General features: G+C 45.4%; 2 protein-coding genes across 5 annotated transcripts in view; one reads left to right on the top strand and one right to left on the bottom strand.

The window, feature by feature from the left end:
* Positions 1 to 9,377: 9,377 nt before the first annotated feature.
* Positions 9,378 to 15,522, top strand: SNRNP35 (small nuclear ribonucleoprotein U11/U12 subunit 35). Its single transcript, XM_019733968.3, has 2 exons — positions 9,378 to 10,091; positions 13,825 to 15,522. Exon 2 carries the CDS (start codon positions 13,828 to 13,830, stop codon positions 14,566 to 14,568), a length of 741 nt encoding a protein of 246 aa, XP_019589527.2. The 5' UTR covers positions 9,378 to 10,091; positions 13,825 to 13,827; the 3' UTR covers positions 14,569 to 15,522.
* Positions 15,523 to 17,221: 1,699 nt separating this feature from the next.
* RILPL1 (Rab interacting lysosomal protein like 1) overlaps positions 17,222 to 23,183 on the bottom strand; it is a 32,744-nt gene continuing 26,782 nt past the window's right edge. Inside the window, exons 7-9 of one of the 4 annotated variants that reach the window (XM_019733965.3) lie at positions 20,110 to 20,197; positions 19,813 to 19,836; positions 18,001 to 18,102 (exon numbers count right to left, since the gene is read on the bottom strand). In XM_019733965.3, coding sequence (XP_019589524.1) covers positions 19,834 to 19,836; positions 20,110 to 20,197 — 91 coding nt within the window. In that variant the 3' untranslated portion in view covers positions 18,001 to 18,102; positions 19,813 to 19,833. Of the gene's footprint in view, positions 18,103 to 19,812; positions 19,837 to 20,109; positions 20,198 to 23,183 lie in introns of all 4 variants that reach the window. The other 3 variants (XM_019733962.3, XM_019733964.3, XM_019733963.3) reach the window with 3 other exon arrangements.

The following is a 23,183-nucleotide window of genomic DNA, read 5'->3' on the forward strand; positions in this document are numbered from 1 at the left end:
CTAAGTCAAAGAAGCAGTCACAGAAAACCTCATACTGTATGACTATTTCTATGAAATGTCCAGAAAATCCATAGAGATAGGCAACTCCATAGAGATAGAAAGTAGGTTGCCTTAGGCTGAGAGGCATAACAAAAAAATAAGGCTGGGGTGTAATAGCCAAAGAGTATGGGGTTTCCTTTGGGCGTGAAGAAAATGTTCTAAAATTGATTATGGTGATAATTCTGTGAACAGACAAACAAATCTTTGAATTGTACACTTTAAATGGGTGAATTACATGGTATGTGAATTATATTTCAATAAAGCTGTTATGAAAAAATAGAAAATAATGGCAAAGGACTTAAATAGACATTTCTCTAAAAAAGATACACAAGTGGCCAATAAGCACAGGAAATGATGCTTTTCAGTATCACTAATCATTAGGGAAATGCAAATTAAAACCACAATGAGATATCTCCTTACACCCATTAGGATGGTCACAATTAAAAACACAAAATGAAAAGTGTTGGCAAGGATGTGGAATAACTGGAACCCTCATGCACTGCTGGTGGGAATGTAAAATGCTGTAGCCTCTATGGAAAACAGTATGGAGGTTCCTCAAAAAATTAAAAATAGAATTACCATATGATTCAGCAATTCCACTTCTGAGTATGTATCCAAAAGAATGTCTCAAAGAGATATTTGCACACTCGTGCTCATAGTAGCGCTATTCCCACTAGCCAAAAGGTGGAAGTTACCCAAATGTCCATCCACGCATGAATGGATAAACAAAATGTGATATGACACGTATAATGTAATATTAATTCAGCCTTAAAAAGGAAATTCTGACACAGGCTACAACATGGATGAACCTTCAGAACATTACGCTACATGAAAAAAGGCAGTCACAAAAATATAAATAATATATGATTTTACTTACATGAGGTATCTAGGATCCAAACTCATAGAAACAGAAAAGTAGAATGGTGGTTGCCAGGGGCTGAGGGGCCTGGTCAATTGTTTAATAAATTACAGAGTTTCAGTGTTGCAAGATGCAAAAGTTCTGGAGATTGGTTGCACAATAATGTGTATATACTTAACACTATTGAACAGTACACTTAAAAATGGTTAAGATAGTAGTTTTTATCTTATGTGTACTGTACTTTACCAAAATTTTTTTAAAAGTGCGTAAGGAAGTTCCCTGGAGGGATGAAAATGTGCTATATCTTGATCTTGGTGGTCACATGAGTAGATACATAGGTAAAAAGTCGTGGAGCCGTGCACTTAATATTTGTGCGTTTCCTTTAGGTAAATTATACCTGGATGAAGTGCTGGGGATGGGCTAAGGAATGAAGCACTGACACACGCTACAATGTGGATGAGCATTGAAAACATTCTGCTAAGTGCAAGAAGCCGGTCACAAAAGGGCCCGTATTGTATGGTTCCATTTATGTGAAATGTGCAGAACAGCAAATCTATTCTGTAGAGACAGAAAGTAGATTTGCTGTTGTCTAGAGCTGGGGGAGGATGGATGCTGAGTGACTGCTAACGTGGACAGGGTTTCTTTTGGGGTGATGAAAACGTTCTAAAATTAGATTGTGGTGATGGTTGCACAACTGTGAATATACTAAAAACCATCCAACTGTACACTTTACATGGGTTAATTTTATGATATGTGAATTATGTTTCAGTGCTGGTAAGTGGAAGCAGCCTTCCCAGAGCAATGCTGTCAGAAAGAATTTAATGTCTCTGAGTTTCTTTTTTTTTTTTTACCTTCAGCATCCCCAGCCACCACTGCTGGCATGAATCTCTTCTGCACCACTGTGTTTGTCAAAAGTTCCTTCTGCCCTGAAATTTCCCCAGTAATTTCCCCTGTAAAGCACCACATCTTCTTCCTCCCTGCTTTATACTCCTGTGCTACACAGTGAAACCTAGCACATCATGCCTTTAGAATGTCAAAACGTCTTCCATTGAGTAGCTACGCTTTTGATATAAAAAAAAGATTCTTTTGTTCATTTATTTAACAGTTTACCTACTGAGCATTTACTATGTGCGGAGTCTGTAGTGTCGTAGGAAACAGGGCTGCCGAGTTCAAGAAGCCTTGACTTGAACCTCACGGCTACATAAATTGGACCAATCTCCCCAATCTCTTCAAATCCCCATTTCCTCAGTGTAAACTGGGAAAAATAAATGTATTCCCCAAGATTGATGTGGGGATTAGATGAGATTAGATGAGATAATCCATGAAAAGTGCCTAGTCCCGCATTTAGCACATCATAAAAATCAGGGAGTGTTGGCTATTATTATGAAGTGCTAATGATCTTAGATCATTAACTCTTAGATCCCTTGTACAATTGCACAATCTGTTGGCAGGTAATCATGACGCGTCTCTCTCCATTGGGAAATTATGAAGACAATTATGAGTCACAGTAGAAGTACTTAGACTGGGCTCTTCAGACCAGTAGTTTAGGCATCATCTGGAAACTTTTTAGAAATGCAAATTCTCGACCCCACTGAATCAGAAACTTTGGGCGTGGGCCCCAGCAATCTGTTTTGACAAGCCCTCTAGGTAATTCTGATGCATAAGAAAGTTTGAAAAACAATGAGTGACGGCATAGTGTTTAAAAGGATGGGTTCTAGATCAGACCACAAGTGCTCAAATCTTGATTGGCTCAGCCACTTGCAAACTGTGTTATGGTAGGCAAGTAAATTATGCCTCTACTCTGGGCTCAGTTTTCCCAGCTGTAAAATGGGGATAAGGATAGACCTGACTTCCTACAATTGTTGTAAAGTTCTTTACAATAGTGTCTGGCACATACTGTGTTTCCCTGAAAGTAAGACCTAACCGGAAAATAAGCCCTAGAATGATTTTTAATAAGACATCCCCTGAAAATAAGCCCTACCGGGTTTCCCTGAAAATAAGACCGGGTCTTATATTAAGTTTTGCTCCAAAAGACTATTAGGGCTTATTTTCAGGGGATGTCTTATTAAAAATCATGCTAGGGCTTATGTTCCAGTTAGGTATTATTTTCAGGGAAACACGGTAGTAAGTGCTCAGTAGCTGTTGGGTATTATTATAAACTACTTTTATCACAAAAATACAAAATACAAGAAATTTCCTAAGTTCATATAATTATATGGGAACAAGACATGGAAAGTTGGATCAGTAACACACACAGAATATGACTACCACAAAGCTTTTTAAAAAGTCCCAATGATACGTCATTATATGAAGTTTTAAAAATAATTTCAAAAACACTCTTCCGGTGAGATTTAAGACAGGCATGCAGCTGCATATTTTCCCCCCTGCCTTTGAGTAGAAACCAAGTGACTGCAAAAGGAGTACAAAGTAACTCAGGGTGAAACAAAGGAAAAAGAGAACTGGGAAACTAAAGTGGGTGGGTCACACTTAATAAAAATGGAACCTTAAATGTTTGGGGGCTAAATTAGTCCACCAATAGGAAAGTTAAGTTAGTAAATGTCTGGTGGCCCTATTTTGGTACATCAAACACAGTAGATCTGATGCTCTTCTGAGTCCCGGTGGCACCATCTATTTCCTGAGTGGCACACTCACTATGGTTTTCTTCCTGTGCTCTCAATGATTTCCTAGTCTTCTTACCCTTAAATCCTGTTTGGACACAGCAAGGATTTTGGAGATTTTCCCAGATTGGCTTAAATGCCAAATCCTGGACCAGTGACTTCATCTCTTGGAGTTAAAGGTCTTTATCAAAGAATCTCTTTGCAGGAAGGGTGGTGCCCAGGGCACTTGTTTTGAGGCCGGGTTTGTGTAAGAGTACACTTTTTCTTTTTTTTTTTAAATTTAGGTGAAACGTTGATTCAAGGTGGTGAGCTAGAGGGAGCATTGAAGGAGATTATGGTGGGGAAGGAATTAAGGCCCCACCCTCCCTGGGACAGCCCAGGCCCCACCTTGGAATATAACAATACGCTCCTCCGAGCTCTGAGGAGAGAATAAAATGAGTTTAGCTCAGTGCCCGATGCTAAGTGTTGGCTTTAAGACAGTATTAGTGTGAAGCTTCTACAGAAATCTCTAGCAGAGTAGTCCACGCTGCCCTCCACATATTCTGCTTGGATCAGAAAGTATTTTTTATGTAATTAATTTTGTATGCAATTAATTTTTAATTACATAGATGTGGCAGTCATGGTGATGCCTTTCAGATGGCCTTTTAAGAGGCCAAAAAGCATATGAAAAGATGTTCCACATCATTAATTAGAGAAATGCACATTAAAATTACAAGGAAATATCACCTTGCACCCATTAGTTAGGAGGGCAATTATTAAAAAAAAAAAAAAAACGGAAAATAACAGGGGTTGATGAGGATCTAGAGGTGGAGAAACTGGAACCCTTGTGCATTGCTGGTGGAAATGTAAAATGGTGCCGCTGCTGGGGACAACAGTGTGGCAGTTTCTCAGAAAATTAAAACTAGAACAACTGTATGACCCAGCCATCCTACTTCTGGTACATAACCAAAAGAATTGAAAGCAGAACCTGGAAAAGATATTTGTACAACCACGTTCACTGCAGCAGTATTCACAGTAGCCAATGAGTGGAAGCAACATAAGTGTCCATTAATAGAGGAGCAGATAAAGAAACGTGATACACACATGCAATGGAATGGCACACAGCCTTAAAGAAGGAAATCCCGTCACATGCTACAGCCTGGATGAACCTGGAGGACATTATGTTAAGTGTAATCAGCCAGCCACAAAAGGGCAAATACTGTATGATTCCACTCATACAGTACTTTAACCACTGTATGAAGTAGTTAATCAAAATCGAAGAAACAGAAAGTAGAAAGGTGGTTACCAAGGGCTGAGGGGAGGGGAAAGGTGAGTTAGTATTTAGTGGATACAGAGTCTCAGTGTCGCCAGGGACTCAGATATCTGCACGCTAATGCTCATGGCAGCATCATTCACAGTAGCCAAAAGGTGGGAACAGCCCAAGAGTCCGTGGACAGATGATGGATAAACAAATGTGATACATCCATACAATAGAGTATGGTTTCGCCTTAGAAAGGAAGGAAATGTTGGCACATGCTATCACATGGATGAACCTTGAGGACATTATGCTCAGGGAAAGAAGCCAGTCACAAAAGGACAAGTACTGTATGATCCCACTTACATGAAATGTCTAGAGGAGTCAATCACAGAGACAGAAAGAACGATTGCCAGGCTGGGAGGTGGGGGAGGGGAGTGGTTTCACGGGAACAGTTTCAGTTTTGCAGGATGAAAAAGTTCTGGAGATTGGCTGCACAAAAGGTGAACATATGTTAACACTTAGAAATAATTAAGATGATGAATTTTATATTAATTTTTTTAAACCACAATTAATAGTAAAAAAAAAGGAAAAAAACTTGCCGGTGGTTGGAGGGGTACAGTTTACTGACAGCCTCCAGCCGCAGCACCGTCAGACGTGGCTGTAGGTAGCATCCGTGCCGAGGACACACTTTTCCCAGGAGCCCTCAGATGATGACTCAGCACAGCAGGGACACCAGGAGCCTTCGGTCCAACATGGGACAAGTCTAATCGGCAATCTTTGCTCTGGAGCAACCCATCAGGCTGGTCAAGTCTCTGCTCAGTCGAGGTGCTCGCTTCACGATACCGCTGTGTCCTCTCCTTTCACAGGTGTCAGACCTGCATCCTGGCCTGACCCTGTCCAACCCTGCTTCCTCCTCCTTTCCGACTCCAGGTGTGAAACTCCACGAACCCAGCTAACAAAAGAAACACATGAATACAATGCCCATTGGAAAAAAATTTCAAATGTTACTTAAGTAGATATAATTAAAAATGAGAGGTCCTCCTCCATAATCCCCCCATCACCCCCAGAAGGGACTCCTGTTAACGGTTTGATGTAAACTAGACCTGCACTGTCTACTAGAGGAGCGTGTGACTACCAAGCACCCGAAACGTGGCCAGTCTAAGTTGAGATGAGTTCCAAGGATAAAGGCCTTTCAGCCTTAGGCAACCACTAATTCGGATTTCCAAAAGGAGTATTTTTGAACTACCTCACTAATGACGTTTCCATGGGTTACCCATTAAAATGATGTCTTAGATATATTGAGTTGAACAAAATATATTATCAAAATTAGCTTCACTGCTTTCTTGTCACTTTTTTTATGTGGTTACCATAAAATCTAAGATGACATATGTGGCTAACATTCTATTTCTACGGAACAACACTGTTCTAGACCAGTGTTGTCTGACAGAACTTTCTACAATGATGGAAATGTCCTGTATCTCCATTGTCAAATATGGTAGCTCCTCGTGAGCGCAAGTACATGCCTACTGAACACTTGAAATGTGGCCAATGCAACTGAGAAACAGTTTTTAATTGCTTTTAATTTTTGATTAAGTTGAAATTTATACAGCCCCAAGTGGCTAGAGGTTAGCATACAGGACACCTCTTAGTTGTGAGTTTCTGACTTTCCTTGTTTTTCATGACCTTGACAGTTCTGAGGAGTACTGGTCAGGTATTCTGTAGAATGTTCCTTGGGATTTGTCTGATGTTTTTCTCATGATTAGACTGGGGTTATGGGTTTGGGGGAGGAAGACCACAGAGCTAAAGTGTCATTTTCATCACATACTAGTAACATGACATAATGTTGATATTGACTGTGGCCACTGACTGAGGTAGTGTCTGTCAGGTTTCTCCACAGCAAAGTTACTCCTCTCTCCCCGCTTTTCCATACTGTGTTCTTTGGAAGAAAGTCACTCTGCCCGCCCACACTTAGGGGTAGAGAGTGACACTTGTCTTCGTAAGGAGTTATCTACCAGAATTATTTGGAATTCTGCATGGGAGACTTGTCTCTTCTACCCAGTTGATTTATTTAATCATCTATTTCTATCAGTATAGACTCATGGATGTTTATTTTATATTTTGGGTTATAATCTAACACTATCTTGTTGCTCAAATTGTTTTGCTTTGGCCACTGAGAGCCTTCACTTGGTTCCTGTCCCTTTGCCGTAATCATCATTGGTGGGTTTGTCTGTTTTTAGCACTTCCGGACATTCCAACACTACAAGTTGCTCCCAGCTCATCTTGTGTATTTCTTGCCCCACTCTTAGAATCAGCCATTCCTCCAAGGAGCACTGGTTACTATTAGGAGAATGACACTAGAAGCCACGATCGAGGCTATGTTTGTTACTGGGGTGCACACACACATTTAACAAAACTTTTTTTAAACTGTGGTAAAACACATAACTTTTACCATTTTAACTATTCTTAAGTGTATAGTGCAGTGGCATTAAGCACATTCACAATGTTCTATAACCATCACCATCCATCTCTAGAACTTTTTCATTATCCCAATTTGAACCTCTGCATTCAAACGATAATTGCCCCCCACCCAAAACCCCAGTCCCTGGTAACTGCCATTCTACTTTCTGTCTCTATGAATTTGACTATTCTAGGTCCCTCACATAAATCGAATCATACAGTATTTGTCCTTCTGTGTCCGGCTTACTTCACCTAGCATGATGTCTTCCAGGTTCATCCATGTTGTTGCAATTATCAGAATTTCCTTCTTTTTTAAGGCCGAATAGTATTCCACTGCTATTTCCACATATATTTAAGCATAAAAAATTTAAACTATTGTCGCGTCCCGCGTGACGAGGGTTGTGGGGAGCGAGGAGGGCGGCGCAGGGTTAAGAAATGACAGTAGCCATGAATAGAGTGCAAGCGGGGCCAAGGGGCTGCAGCCTCAAGGACTGGGCCCCAAGTCGTTGCCCCCCCCAGGGGAATCTTACTCGTCATTGGCTGACCAGCCATCTTTCTGGGGCCAAACAGGGAGACATGAGGTGCAAGTACAAAGGTGAAGCAATGTCCCTGAAAGGATCCGTCTCATAGACTCTCCTTTCTTTAGGGGCAGGTACGAGGGGACAGACGGGTAGGCTGCTGCGTGGCAACTATAGATACTGCTCATGTTTTACAAAATGACACATTTTTATTAATATATTTTAAGAAAATGTATTAGAAAGAAAGCTGTTGATATTTAGAACCTATGTTTCAACTACGTAATAGAGATTCAATAAAGCTGAGGTAAAGGTAATGCACCTTAGTAATTAGAGATAAGCTTACCTTCCCAGAATAAGATTAGAATGAAAATGAAATCACTCGTCTGCAGAGACTACCCACTTGTAAGGATTAGTCAGAAATAAGTGGTTTAAGAATATCACAAGACAGCCACCATCAAATTTAAGAAAGCACAACTGTATCAACGAATTTCAAGTTGTGACACAATCAAGTTGTAATCAACCCGAATATCTTGACCTATCAAAAAAGAAACATAGCTGGGCTGGACCAGTGGCTCAGGCGGTTAGAGCTCCATGCACCTAACTCCGAAGGCTGCCGGTTCGATTCCCACATGGGCCAGTGGGCTCTCAACCACAAGGTTACCAGTTCAATTCCTCCAGTCCCGCAAGGAATGGTGGGCTCTGCCCCCTGCAACTAGCAACGGCAACTGGACCTGGAGCTGAGCTGCACCCTCCACAACTAAGACTGAAAGGACAACAACTTGAAGCTGAATGGCACCCTCCACAACTAAGATCGAAAGGACAAGTTGACTTGGGAAAAAAAAAAAAATCCTGGCAGTACACAGTTCCCCTTCTCCAATAAAATCTTTAAAGAAAAAAAAAAAAGAAACATAACTTAATCAGAATGCATACATTGATCCGTTCTACAAATATTTATTCACCACACGGTTCTTTCCTCTCCCTCCCACACCCAGGTTTTAATATCTGGGCTTCTGAACCATGACTCTAACGGCAAAGGTCCTTTAGTACGCTTCAAGAATCATTCAGGGACTTGGAAAAAATGCAAATTTGCAGATATTCTTGTAAGGGTGAAATTCAGTAAATCGATAACGTAGTTAGACTTAGCTAGTTTGCACTTCACTCACCGCACAGTTCGCTCTCTAGCCACCTGTAAGTAAACCTAGCTAGTTTGCAGTTTGTTCCATCCCGATAGTCAGCTGTTTTCCTCTTTGTTTCTCCCCTCACTGATTAACTTAAGACCTCTGTTTTGTTCCCTTTCTCAAGGCTATTCTATCTTGCGAATCCATTTAATTAACAGAATCCTAACCTGAAAAGAGCGATTTCTTAATCCTCAGGCGCCCTGGAATCCAATTTACAACTAACTCCTTGCAGTTGTTACTGGCGACACATAGAGCCCCAGGCTGCGATGGCCGAGTCTGAGTCCGGAGCCCAGAGATAACATCATCTTCAAACAGCCCAGACCCGGGAAGCATGTCAGCCCTCAGACCTGCCTGAGCGCCTCCCCCTTTCCTGGGTAAGAAAAAGCTAACCTGAAGTTAGGTACAATGTCCCTATCACACTCTGCCCCAGCCACCCGCATCCCCACCCGCGCCTGTGTTTCTCCCCTTACAACCGTGGGCGCTTTAGGCAAAGCCATGGGCCCCCCCTTTCATAAAACCTTTTCTTGCTCTCCCACTTGGTGGAGTCTGGGAATGCTTTGCTGTCACCGTCTGCGAGTGACCAGGGGGTTAATTCCACGCCGCGACAATTCTGACGTCACAGATTCTTGCGGGCCCCAGGAAACCACATACAACAAGTTCCCACACGACTTACAAGTCGAAACCCCCAAGGTCTGAAGAACTGTGTTGCTTGTGTGTGAAGCGAACTTATTAAACGAGGGGTGAGGAAAACGTACCAAACGTCATGTGAGCCGGCATTTTCTGAAGAAACCATGATATATAACTAGACTGTCCAAGTGAGTCCAATAACGGACTCTCCCTGCGCTGCCAGCTCTCGCCGACGGCCCTTCCAGAGGGAGAGAAATTCTGGGGCTCCCAGACCGCTAACCGCACATTTCAGTCTTTCCACTCAATGGCTCAATTTGGCAGTCGTCTTCGTGGAAAAAAAAAATAAGACGGAAATTTTATTCTTCTCGGAAACAATACGCCTTTAAGGCTCAATACATGAGATTAAAATTCTCAAAACAAAAGCAGAAACGAAAACAGCGCCCGTGACGAATCTGCTTCTTCCAACGTGAAGGTCCGGTCAGGCGGGCACGAAGCATCTTCCGCCGCTTCTAGCCGGGCGCCGGGTTTCGTGGGAAAGGGAGCCCGAACTTTGCTGAGGTGAGTGGAAGCGGGGGCTGGAGCAGGGCCCACCTGGCGAGAAGGACGACGTTCATTCCACCTGGACCGAGCGTCCTCGCGTGTGTGGGCCGCCATGTTGAAACCGGGCAAAGTGGGAGACCTTTTGGGGTTCGGTTTCGGGTAGCGGGATCGATAGCTGGATTAGAAGGAGATCCCTTCTGCTCTGCGCCCACCCAGAAGGTGAGGGGCTGGCGGCCAAGGCGAGGGCGCTGCGGGCGGTTTGTGGGCACGTGCTTTTCCACCCCGACTTCCGCCTTAGCGTCCGCGGCGCCACTGCGCATGCTCGAGAGGGCCCTGCGGGTCCCGGCTTCAGTTTTGTCTTGTTTCCCACTTGGGTGGGAGACGCGGGACTGTCTTTCCCTGCAGGCTCTGTAAGGAGAGACATGCTTTATTTGTTTGCTTCATGATTTTTATTTGTATAATATAATTATAAACCACTTTCAGAGACACTGTCTTATCTAATTTTCACAAAAACCTCGTGAAGTGGCATTTAGCTATATTTCACAGATGATTTACATTTTGCCCCAAATAGAACTAGGTCTTAAACGTGGGTGTTCTGATGGCCAATCCAATGCACTTTAGTGGTTAATTGCCCACCCACCTCCCACCCCCACCATTCATCCTTCTTTCATATCTTTGTTTCTGAAATAATGATGAAAATCTAAAACTCCAAAGAGATTGTTGTAGGAAATGTCAACGTAATGCTGCAGTGGAGGAAATACACCCAGAAAAATGAATGAGAAGCTGTGAAGCCACTGCTCCTTGGTGTTTGACGTTGGTAGAAGCAGATGAGGGAGAGAACAAACTCCATGCTTGTCCCTTTGTACTCCTCCAGGTTTTTTTTAATTTTTAATTTAATTTTATTATTATTGGGGAATGTTGGGGAACAGTGTGTTTCTCCGGGACCCATCAACTCCAAGTCGCCCTTCAGTCTGCTTGTGGAGGGCTCAGCTCCGCTCCAAGTCCAGTTGCCATTTTCAGTCTTTAGTTGCAGGGGGCACAGCCCATGATCCCACTTGGGAATTGAACCCGTAACCTTGTTGTTGAGAGCTCGCGTTCTAACCAACTGAGCCATCTGGTTGCCCTCCTCTCCAGATTTTAATTTGAAGAACTTTCAAGCTTTGAACCAGAGCTCTGGCTGTGTACAGTAATATCAGTTTCATTTGATGGACCTTTGTGACATTTTCCTGTAGAATGGGGAAGGGGTTCTTTCTCCTTTGGGGGTGGGGGTGGGGGTGGTGGGCTTCAAACACCCAGAGTCCTGGTCGTTTTTTTTCCTATCCCCATCTTCAAAGGTTTATATTTTATGACAGCCATCTAAGGAAATAGTTAAGAGCTCAAGCTCTGGAGTCGAAAAGCCTTAGGCTCTAACTCCCAGACTGGGCTACTTCTTAGCTTTGTGATTTGGGGCAAAAGAACCTGTTCGCATCTCACCTTCCACATCTGAAATGGCAATAATAGTAATACCTATTTCCTAGTATTGTTGAAAGGTGAGGGGAGTTACATGCTTAATTAACACAGTGCCTGGTGCTTCCTAAACATTCAATACCAGTTAACTATAATTAATGTCTCTGGTTTCGTTCCTGCAACCCTGTGATAGAGGTAGGAAGTAAGTTAGAATCTAAAAATGGAATCGATATAGAGAATACCGGAGCAGAGATTCAAACAACACAGTAATATATTTTTTTTCACGTGGAGAAATTCTGCCATGAGAGAGAAAAGACACAAAGTGCCTTGGAGGTAGAGCCCAGACCAGGGTTGGGATCGAAATCATCTGACTGTACCTGCTGCTCCTTGTGTATCTCCCACTGTTGATCGTCCTTTTACTAATGGGGATTCCAGAGACGTGTCTTCTCCAAAGTTGCTTGTTAGTAACAGACATACATGCCTTCTGGTTAGTTTGGTGGCAGACAGTATAAAGTCCTTCCTCTCATTTCTCAATGAAGTGGTCCTTTTTGTCTGATTTTAGGCCCAAAAAAGCTCAGTGAATTTTGGTTGCATTTGGTTCCGTTCCTCAGCATTTGTCAGGAAGTGTCCTAGGATCCAGAGATGAAACGAAGCAGACACTAGATTGAAGAGTGTTTACTGTGCGTTGGGCAAAATGTGACCAGTATGACAGAGGAGGTACCGTGAGCTGTGAGAGAGACGAATTTGCTTCATGGGGAAAAGCTTGGAAGCTGGGCTTGGAAGGGCCAGGAGAATTTCCACAGATGGAGCTGTGGGACGCAGAAAAGAATATTCCCACTAGAGGAAATTGTACCAGGAAAGACACGGAGCTGGGGAATTAGGGTACATTCGAGGCATGAGGAGCAATTCTGGGCATAACAGAATGTGATGAAATATAGTGAAAGACGCTAAGAGGGTCAGAGGTCTTGAGTCCATTGACTTTGGACTTTATGCTGTAGGTGTTTTGACTTTTTTACGGGGGAAAAAAAATTCCACAGTGTACCCCCAAAACACTCATTCTGGCTACATAACCCATAACTGAAGAAGAATAAAAGCAAAAAGATCCTTGAGGGAAATCTGAGGAAGAGGGGAAAAGTTACAGATACCATTTTAACAAACATCATGGAAAGACGTTAGCGATGAGCATTACCACATACAGTAGTCTGCAGAGCGCTGGTTTTTAAGTAGCATAGTTCAGCCTTGGCTCTAAAGAGTTACAGAATTGGTCACATCGTTATCAGCAGTGTCTGGAATGTTGGTAATCAATAATCTGTATTATTCCAGATTTCACATGAATCAATTGTCATGTGTCAGACTTACACTTACCCACCCTCTTTCCAAAAAAAGTTATATGTCAGAATGCGTGACACTACAATGTGCTTGCTGAACTCAAATTACCATTGCAACCAATTCTCAGGCTCCAAGGCATAAACAGATTATCAGCTACGGAATTGGGAAGAAATCTCTTATTCCTTTTGAACCAAAGAGCTGGCTGCTGGGTCACTGTCGTTTTAGTTTTGCTACCTGTTTGCCGACAGAGGCACAATGCTGCGTTCAGAGCACCCTTTTCCCTTGTAGTTTTGTTCTTGAAAAAGCCCTTATCTTTTAGTTATGCATACTGAAATGCTAACAGATGAATGATGTAATATCTAGAATTTGCTTTAGAATAAGCCGAGAGTGGGGACGTGAGTGGGAGCACAGATGAAACAAGACTGGCACATGTTGGACATAGTTGGAGCCGGGTGAGGAATTCATGGAGGGTGATGCCATTCTTTATGTTGGTATGTTTGAAATTCTTGGTAATAAAGTTTTTTAAGACACCCTTTCCATAGCAGTTCCCAGGCTGGTTTTCCTATGACCTTTTAAAATCTCTAAAAGGCCAGCCTGGATTTTGATCTTGGATTTTGATCCGTTGCCAGGATTTTGATCTTGGATTTTGATCCATCCGCAACTAATGTACCTAGTTGGTTAAGTTTCCTCCCGTGGCTAAACTGGATGGCACACACAGGCGACAAACTCAAGCGTTAAGTTGCCTTTTGCTTCGTCCTGGGAGGGAGGGTAGGGGGAGTGGGTAAGAGCATCTCAGAGCCCCACTGCTGGGCTTTGATAGCTTCCCCTTTCTGTCAGGAAGGCCTCAGCTTCTGGGGATCTGCTTCCTTCCCTATTGAAGAAGGGGTGAATGATGGCACCTACGTCCTGGGGTTGTCCTAAGGATTCAATGAGTAGCCCAGAGTCGATGCTAAACCCTTGCTGTGATCCTTCCTAGAACATGAACGACTGGGTGCCCATCGCCAAGGAGTATGACCCCCTCAAAGCTGGCAGCATTGATGGCACCGACGAAGAACCCCACGATCGCGCCGTCTGGAGGGCAATGTTGGCTCGATACGCCCCCAACAAAGGTGTCACGGGGGACCCCCTCCTCACCCTGTTTGTGGCGAGACTGAACTTGCAGACCAAAGAGGAGAAGTTAAAGGAAGTATTTTCCCGCTATGGGGACATCCGGCAGCTTCGGCTGGTGAGGGACTTGGTCACGGGCTTTTCTAAAGGCTACGCCTTCATCGAGTACAAGGAGGAACGTGCCCTGCTCAAGGCTTACCGAGACGCGGACGGCCTGGTCATCGACCAGCACGAGATTTTTGTGGACTACGAACTGGAAAGGACTCTGAAAGGGTGGATCCCTCGGCGACTTGGAGGAGGTCTGGGGGGGAAAAAGGAATCTGGGCAACTGAGGTTTGGCGGGCGGGACCGGCCTTTTCGAAAACCCATTAATTTGCCCGTTGTTAAAAACGAGCAGTATAGAGAGGGGAAAAGGGAAAAGAGGGAGCAGTCTCGATCCCGAGAGGGACACTGGGAGTCAAGGGCAAGGGATCGAGACCATGACCGGGGCCGGGAGAAGAGGTGGCAGGAAAGAGAGCCACACAGGGTGTGGCCTGAAAGTGACTGGGATAGAGACAGGGATTTCAGAGATGACAGGGCCAAGGGGAGGGAGAAGAGGGACAGAAGTAAGTAGAGGCCAGCCATCAGCAGCAGAGCCCAAAGGAAGAGGCAGCCTCTATACCAAGGATAAGTTCAAGGTCGAATATAACTTTCTGATGATAGTGGGGTTTGGTGTAAGTTCTTTCCAATCTGGAACCCAAGTTCAAGCTGAACATGCTGATACTATGAACTGCTCTTCTTCATCTCATAGTTCTAGGGACTCGTTATTTAATAAGCTTGAGAAACAGTGTTGTCCTTGCCGGCGTCTTATACGGAAGGGCGTGTGTAAGAAGCCACCGTTCTCATTTAATTCAGCAGTACAGAATTTGATTTTCTCTCGTCTATTGGAAATGACCATTTTGAGGGTTTGACAAAAAGAGCTGAGCCCCGACAATCATTTGCGTTGCTCTCTGACTCCTGGGAACCCGAATCTGGCCAAATAGATTATAATCTTTTCCATGTTTATGTCCATAGTGCAAGGGTTTGGTGAATTGAAATAAAAATGGGGTGGAAAAGTGAATACACCGAGGACATCCAGAAACTTAATACTAAAGCCAGTCTGTGAACAGTGACCTGGGTCAGCAACCAGCTACTCTTGAACAAATGTCACTCCATTCTTGAGCCAAATGCTGACTGCCTTTTCTTTTGTCGTTTTTTGGAATGGGAGGCTGGCATTTAAAGTGAAAAACCAAAGTTGCAGGGCTATGGCATTATGGTATGGCGATCTTCCAGCCCTTTGAAAAGACAAAGAATGTGAGTGAAATGAAAATGACAGGAAATCAATGGAAGGTTTATATCTAGTTCTGATGAGTTGATTGGTCTTTTCCTTCTCGATCATCCGGCCTCTGGTTTGTTCTGAGGGCTTTGAGTAAGTACCATGCTGCTCACATGATAAGAGTGACAGTTAGCATTTTTTTGTCAATGGCTGTATCTTTGATAGTTCAGATATTTCATGCAAAATAAATGTCTGATTTAATATCAAGACTCACACATGCGTTACCATGCTTTTGCATTAGGAGATATGAATCTCATTGTTCCTTAGGGAGCCTGCTCTGTCTTAAAATCATCGTCAGCTGTTAGAACAGTTTTAGAAAAATATGCTCTTTCCTTTGTAAATTTCTAGTGCAGAATTTTACTATCTCCTGTCTCAGAAAAGAGCCTTGCAGGAATACCTTTCTGATTTCACCCACATTTTATTTACAAAGGACCCGATATTATGGCACCAAAAGTGTGTCATGGGCTAGAGTCGGCAGGAACTTTAGAGAAAGCCCGTTGAGGTGTTTTAAGCCAGTGATTGTCAACCCTGAGTACCAGAACGTGGACGGATTAAAAACACATGCGTGCTCAGACCCCACTGCTGGACCTTCAGGCTTAGTCTTATAGGGGCCCTGGTAACTATAAAAGAAAGGAGGGCAGGTCAGGGACTTTAGCAGTAGCTGCAACATTTCAAAGACAACACCCTCTGACCGGGCAGTTCTGCTTCTAGTTTATTCTGCAGATGGATGCTCATGTATGCAAGTGTGCAATGCTGTTTTAGACAGTAAAGATTGGAAGGAACCTATTTGTCTGTCACTGGGGCCTGGACAAACACGAACAAATTATACACCTCTATGGTAGACCAGGATTCCACAGCCTGAGCACTACTGACATTTGGGGCTGGACAATTCTTTGCTGTGGGGGCCTGTCCTGGGCATTGTAGGACGTTCGGCAACATCCTTGGAGCCTACCCACCAGATGCCAGTAGCACTGCCCACACCCTCTCTCTGAGTTGCGACATCCCAAAAGGAAGTCTCCAGACAGTGCCAAATGTCCCCAGGAGCGGGGAGGGGAGCAAAATTGCCCATGGTTGAGACCCACTGTCTGTACTGATATGGAATCATGCCCAGGGTATTCTAAGAAAAAGCAAGGAACAGAGCAGCACATATACTTGTACAGTATGCTGCCATTTATGTAAAAGAGAATGGAAATGTGTTGTTTTTTAACATAATTGCATGCATACTTATAAACGGTTTCGGGAAAGACAAGCAAGGAACTGGCACTACTCGTTACCCCTGGGAGGGCAACTAAAGGTGGTGGGGGGAAGAGGAGGGTACCTCAGTGCACATGCTTTTTATTTTCTGAGAATAAAACTCCTGATTTTAATGGGCAGTCAGGTTTGAGAACCCCCACTGGAAAGCAGCAACAGATCCTGTCTGATCATTCTTTTCAGCAATGTGGAAAGCGAGTCCACGGACCATTCATCGACCTGATGGTTTCTTAGCAAACCAGGTAGTGCGTGAGAAAGTGGCCCTGTCACAGGTGCTTAAGCGCTGTCAGGAAATGCCACTTCTCAACCTGTGAGCATCCAACCTGATCCCCTGGGTGCTCTGTCGGTGGAAAGACAGGGTTATTTGGGAAAACCCCCAACTTAACAGTTACAGACAAGGTATCTGGCTCTCTACCTGCCACTGCAGCCCCCATGAGTCAGCCCCATGAGACATGTGGTCCCCAAACCATCTTTTCACCTGCTGCCCTCGCTCTCCAAGCTTCTCCCCACCCACCATCCCCCACCCCTGAGCTTCCCACACTCCTTTCCCAATGCATTTTGGGACATTTGTCTTCTTCGCAGGGGACAAAGTATTTGACATAGTGAAGGCTAAAAGGAAGAAAAGATGCCAAGAAAAAAAAAATCCACACGTGAAACGTCACAATGTCTCATCCTTAGCCCTTTGTTTGGTTACTACTGCGTAACTGGCAGTGATGCCAGGACACCGGCCTTGACCTGCTACACGCTCTAGGCACGATCAGTAACAAGGAGCAAGAGAGAAACATCGGCTCTTGCAAAGTTGTCTCCACTTTCTGGGAGGAAGGACTGTTGTCCATAGTTTTAGCTGCTTTGTGTCTGAGCAGGGCCAGCTCGTCCCGGGACTTCTGGGGCCCCGCTGGTCTTATAGATGCATCTGACGTAGCACGCTACCACCATACCAACCTCATGAACGTAACTGATGACAGCCTACCCCTTCCCTGCCTCCCCCTGAAGTATGACAAATGTGATCACAGAACCGCTCCACACAGAATTTCATACCAAGCAGTCACACGGCCGTGACAGTGGCAAGTGATGTATTTGGCTTAAAGAAGCTTGTATTACTGAAGTTAATGCAAAAGTCTGGCCTCCACTCATGGTCCTATTAAATATATGTCCTAAGGGATCAGAGTCATCTATTAGAAATGGCGATAGCCCTGGGTATAAATAAACATTTCTCTTAGAGTTTGGCATCCGGTTTTCAATGTGCTTCCTCAAAGCAGACAGTTTGTTTGCGGGATCAGTTTTGAGGGTGCATCTGAACCGAGAGGTGTGCAAGGCAGTGACACCTGGGGCTGCCACGTTCCGTGGCAGGTGCTGGCGGTGGACGGTTCAGGTCCAAGGGCAGAGGTGGGTCACGGTCACAGGTGCTGTAGGGCTTCCTGTCCTTGCTCCGTGTAACCATCGTCGCGGTGGGAGTTGGCCCACTGGCCAAAGGACTCCTGGATGTGCACATTTCTCTGCGTGTTGGCCAGACGCTTCTTATCTCGGGAGAAGAAGCTAAACCTTTCGGAAGGAGAGAAAGAAATGAGTGTCCACCCTTTGATGCATACGTGACGGTTTTCGCAATGCCAGATACATACAGCAGCAAACATGGAAGGGAGCAAATCAATTCAAGGTGTGAAAGAAAAAGGCGGAGATGCAGGTCAAAGTTATTCTAGAAAACAGCCGGGGATTCTGCATGATGTTGTCATGGTACCTTGGAGGTGACAGTGCGAGCAGGGCGTGCACATACGTGACGTGTGATGTATCTCGTCTCCTACCGTAACCACTAGTGAGGGCTTCTCGTTATTAGTGGTAACAAAAAGCTTCTAGAAACATACATCAGGAACTTCTTTATCCTAATGGTGCAGGTAAAGTAAGACTTGAAAGCCACATGGAATCTGAGATGATTCTGATGTCACCAGATGAATGATTTTAAGTAGTTATGCATTTAACGAATCAGGAAACTATGTCAGTAGAACAACAAAGCCAAAATTTCATGGATGTTACTGCTTCGGATGAGGTGAAAGTACGTATTTGAGAAAAATGAGACGATTAAAAAATATATTCATATCACATGTGGTTCTCTAAACACTGTGAATATAGTATGTGAGTGAAATGTGGGAAACACCATTTTGAAGTGTCAAAACCCGATATATGGTGAAATAACTTTAGAAGTTATAGCTTCCATTAGAAACGGCTAATGCAGACCCAGAAGTCTTTTGAAACAGCTGTGACTACTGATCACTGATCAGAGTGAACCATCCGGTACCTAAAAGATAAAGGTAGAAACCACGGGCGAAAAGCTTATGAAGTGGCCCATTTAAAACAAGGTCTGCTTTAACTCCACTTAAACACAGTCCAGGAACCAGGCCAGGAACCTTGAGTTGACCCACTGTGAGTATGTCCCAAAAACCCTTTCTAAGCTGCCACTTGTTCTTTGATACTCCCAGCCTCTAAGACGATTGCTTCTATTCGCTAAGTTCTCCTACTCTTGAATTTTGGTTTCTGACGTCGGTAAGAGATATAATTGCTGAGTTATGCTTCCCAGAGGCAAGAATAGGCATGAACCACTGCGAAACCCAAGCTTCAGATCAACTATTTTTGGTTCTCTCTTTCTGTGCACCTATTAGCTTCGTGTGTGTGTGTGTGTGTGTGTGTGTGTGTGAGCGCAGGTGTGTGTGTGCGCTGTGGGCTACGGAGTTCAGTTTTAATCACATTTGTGTGAAAATGATTTTACCATTCTGTGGTTCCTGGGTCCTACAATCACTTCCTACCAGGAATAAAGTGGTCTTTTATCATAAAGCTGGGGCAAGCCAAATGTATCTGGAGCAATTCTCCCTGCGAGCTAAAGTCTCCTCTGTACGACGATGTGTGTAGTGGCCAATGTAGGCACGCTTTTCACAGTGCTGGTTCCATGTGAGCTCTCTCCAGAGTGTAATCAGGGCAATTAACTGGCAAAACACACCGCGGCAACACATCACTGTCACAGCTCACCTCCGCCTGACTCAAGGAAGCAGAAAAACCACTCGCCACGTCCTGTCCAAGGGGGGCACCGAATCAAATCACTGGTCCCCTCCTTTGCTTTTTAAACAAGATCAAATGGCTTATTGAGGATGGCTTGGCAAAACAAAGCAGTTTAGAAAGCTGGGGCTTGAAGACTGAAAACACAGTGTTAGTGTCACTCAGGGTGGGGGTGGGGGTGGGGTGTCACAGTGGGCATTGATTACTGACCCGTCACTTAAAGGACCTTCTTTACTGGATCATGGACAAGGTGGTTTTAGAATAGAAACAGAAAAGACAGAGAGAATTATCGGTGACAGAGCCAAGAATTCCAAGGCTTCAGTCGTGCAGGTCGAGCGCTGTGAACAGCCTGTTTGAAACCACACTCGACACCCACTTCAGATGGAAACACACAGGTGGTGGCCATGCAGCCCAAGTGGCCAAAGAAGATGGGCCAGCCCAGCAGTAGCTGCAGCAGACATTCCAAAGGCATAGCTCAAAACAAAACCAGAAAAACCAAGTGCCTACAAGGGAAACAAGTCGTCGGACGGGCTGTAGAGTGGGGTCATCTATTATCAGGCCAGCTGCTACCATGGGCATTATGGCTGTAAAGATCCTGGTTAGAAAAGTACAGATAGACACAGAGAAGATAAAAACAGGGAGGCATGAAAATAAACACACTCCACACACGCGTCAGCTGAAGGGTTTGCTTATGGTATATGTTAGGGGTGGAACTGTGTCCCCACCCAAATCTGTATGTTGAAGTCCTAACCCCCCAGAGCCTCAGAAGGTGACCTTATTTGGAGACAGGGTCCTTGTGGATGTAACCAGTCAAGGTGAAGTAATGTTGGAATAGGGTGGGTCCTTATAAAAGGGGGACAGACACGCACACAGGAAGACCACCATGTGAAGGGGAAGGCGGAGATTGGGGGGATGCTTCCACAAGCCAAAGAACGCCAAGGAGTGCCAGCAAACCACCAGAAACTAGAAGACAGGCATGGAATAAATTCTCCCTCACGGCCCTTAGAAGGAATCAACACTGCGACACCTTCATCTTGGAACCCTAGCCTCCAGGACTGTAAGAAACCATTTCTATTGTTTAAGCCACTCCGTTTGTGGCACATTTGTTGTTGTAACAAATGTGACAACCACCGAGGGAAGACGGGGTAGCTGGCCCTCACGGACTGAAAATGCAGGCCTGGGTCTGGGGAAAGAAGGAGTTGAAACCGGCTGTGGGAACTAAGGGTGACACCCTTGGGTGTCTTCCACCACATCTCCCCCAACTGCCATGAGCTGCAGGTACCATGCCTCGAAGGTGGCCCAGGGAGACCCAGGAGAGGTGAGGTGGCCAGAGCAGGCCCAGCAGGACAAGAGCTAAAGCTGAGAGGCTGCCTAATCACCCGCCTGGGTAAGTCAGTGCCAACGCTGAATGCTTTTGGGTCCCTTGGCTGGGCAAGGAAAATGAAGAAATGCCAACTGAGCCACCCCAGCTTACTTTGAACAGCTTTAAGATTTTTTTGGGGGGGAGGTTGGCTGGGAAAAGATAAGAAATAATTGTCTCACATAAGGTTTGGGCATTTTCTGTGTGTTTGGATCACCTTTGGTGCACTCCAGAGTAGCCAGGTCTTGGCGGAACCACCTGGATGGTGACAATGAGAAGAGGGGACACCTTTTGCTACATGAATGTGTGCAATCCCCAGAGACCAGGCTAGAGGGCACAGTTAGCTTTCCAGGGGCTCCAAGCCACGCAGTTGTGCACCCACCTTTGCCAGGACCCCTCTCAGCATAACAGAGTCCCCCAAGACACGGTCTTTGTATGGGGATGGCCCAGAAGTGGGTTTGCCCACACAGACATGCTGGACTTCATGTGGGATCCGATTGGGGCCAGGCTGATGCACAGAGTCCTTACACAGGGACACCTGGAGGGGTCCGGCCAACGTACTGTCTGTGAGGCTCAGTGAATGGATGGCCCCTGCCTTCCCTATTCCCAGCACCCCCCTGCAAAAGCCACCTCCTGTCGGGTCAGCTACTTCCACAAGAAAGAGTGGCCGGTTCTGGCTAAACATTTACGTCCTGGATATGGTGCAGCTGATTTGAACTCCCTCCTCTCCCCCAAATATTTCTGGAATCCAAACCAGTGGCATTTTAGGCAGTGTAAGGGGCGGCTGTGAAGAAGCTATTTCTAGGCTGAAACGAGGATGGCGGCGCGTAGGACAGGAACAGAATGCACTGTTGTTGCTACCGTTCAATGCTCGGTGGCCGCCTACTCTAAGCTTTCCGGTGTGTAAGGCCAGCTGTTGTGATCCATAGCTTTCCGGGCCATCCATCTGCCCCCACTGCCTGTTTCCTGCTGCCTGGGTCAGCCCCTGTGCCCTGATCAGCAGAAAGCAGTGTGTGTCCACAGGATCCCAACTGAGAGCCGAAACCACACAACGGGGGCGCTGGTGCCTGGTGTCCACTGGGGACGAGGGTGGAGTCACCCAGGCGCTCCCTTGTGACCTGCCCGGGCAGTGCCAACCCAGCCACTCAGGCCAGCAGCTGCTCAATCACAAGCTATTCCTGGACCGTCTTCTGGGCACAGTGTTTTGACTGGCAGCAGAGTTTCTGGTTCCCTTGGCCAGTCAGCCCAGAATGTAGACTTTGGCGTCTCCAGCTCGTGGATACTTGAGAGATAAGGGAACTGGGAAGTCAGCCCACAGCTGATGACTCAGGGAGTGGGGTGAGGGTAAAGGGGGTGGGGAGGCAGAATGAGACAAAAGGCAGGGCTTAGATCCTGACTTCGACCTAATGTAGTCACGGGCTTCTCCAGGCCCCAGTTTCCTCATATGAGAAATGGGGCTGAATGTCCCAGCTCTGAATCTCTGCCTGGGTGGAAGACACCTTAGTTCCAGTGTTCTAAGCCGGTGAAGCCCCTTCAAACCTCCATGGAGGTTATTGCTTATTTGGTGGTGAGTGGGGGAAAAAACTCATCACAGGCATGAAGCTGAGCTGGAGAGCAGCTGGGAGCTGCACTCAACAGATGGTGTGACTAACACTGCGAAAAAGCAAGGATGAAGGGACCAAACAGACCACATGTGTGCCAGAGGAGTGAAGGGTGGAAAGGGACACAGGCCCTAAGACACAGGAAAGGGACAGTCCTAAGAACTGCCATCCCTTGCCCGGCCCCCAGGGAAGATGTGTCCCTGCCCCAGGCTCTGTGGTCACGGGTCACAATGATGCAGTTTCCAGTCATCAGCCGAGGTGGACAAAGGCGACCAGTGTCCTGCCTGGGCTGGTCAAAAGCCTTTTGTGCAGTTTGATCTTCCAATTATCCCCTAGAAGGCTGGGGCGGCCAGGAGATTCTGACTTCCCGCTCCCTCCGTCTGTCTGTTTCTGTCTGTATCTGGCTCCCCCATTCCAGATGTTTTTCCTGCCAGGCTTAGAGCCCCCGGTCTTGTTGAGGCCACGCTAACCGGGAGAATGGCTTTGAAAATGGGGCCTCAGAGTCCTTTCTAGAACAATCTAAAAAAGAGGATCAGACACCACAGCCTATTCAGGTGTGGGCAGAAGAACTGGTGGAAAGAAGCTAATTCTGATACCTTTCCTCTGGATTTTACAAGTCT

The sequence above is a fragment of the Rhinolophus sinicus genome, chromosome 9 (genome assembly GCF_057876585.1).
Source record: "Rhinolophus sinicus isolate RSI-liver-muscle chromosome 9, RSI-T2T, whole genome shotgun sequence".
Taxonomy (NCBI): Eukaryota; Metazoa; Chordata; class Mammalia; order Chiroptera; family Rhinolophidae; genus Rhinolophus; species Rhinolophus sinicus.

Bases quoted from the DNA above. Each gene is read 5' to 3' on its own strand.
- SNRNP35 (XM_019733968.3), top strand. From the start codon at position 13,828: ATGAACGACTGGGTGCCCATCGCCAAGGAGTATGACCCCCTCAAAGCT.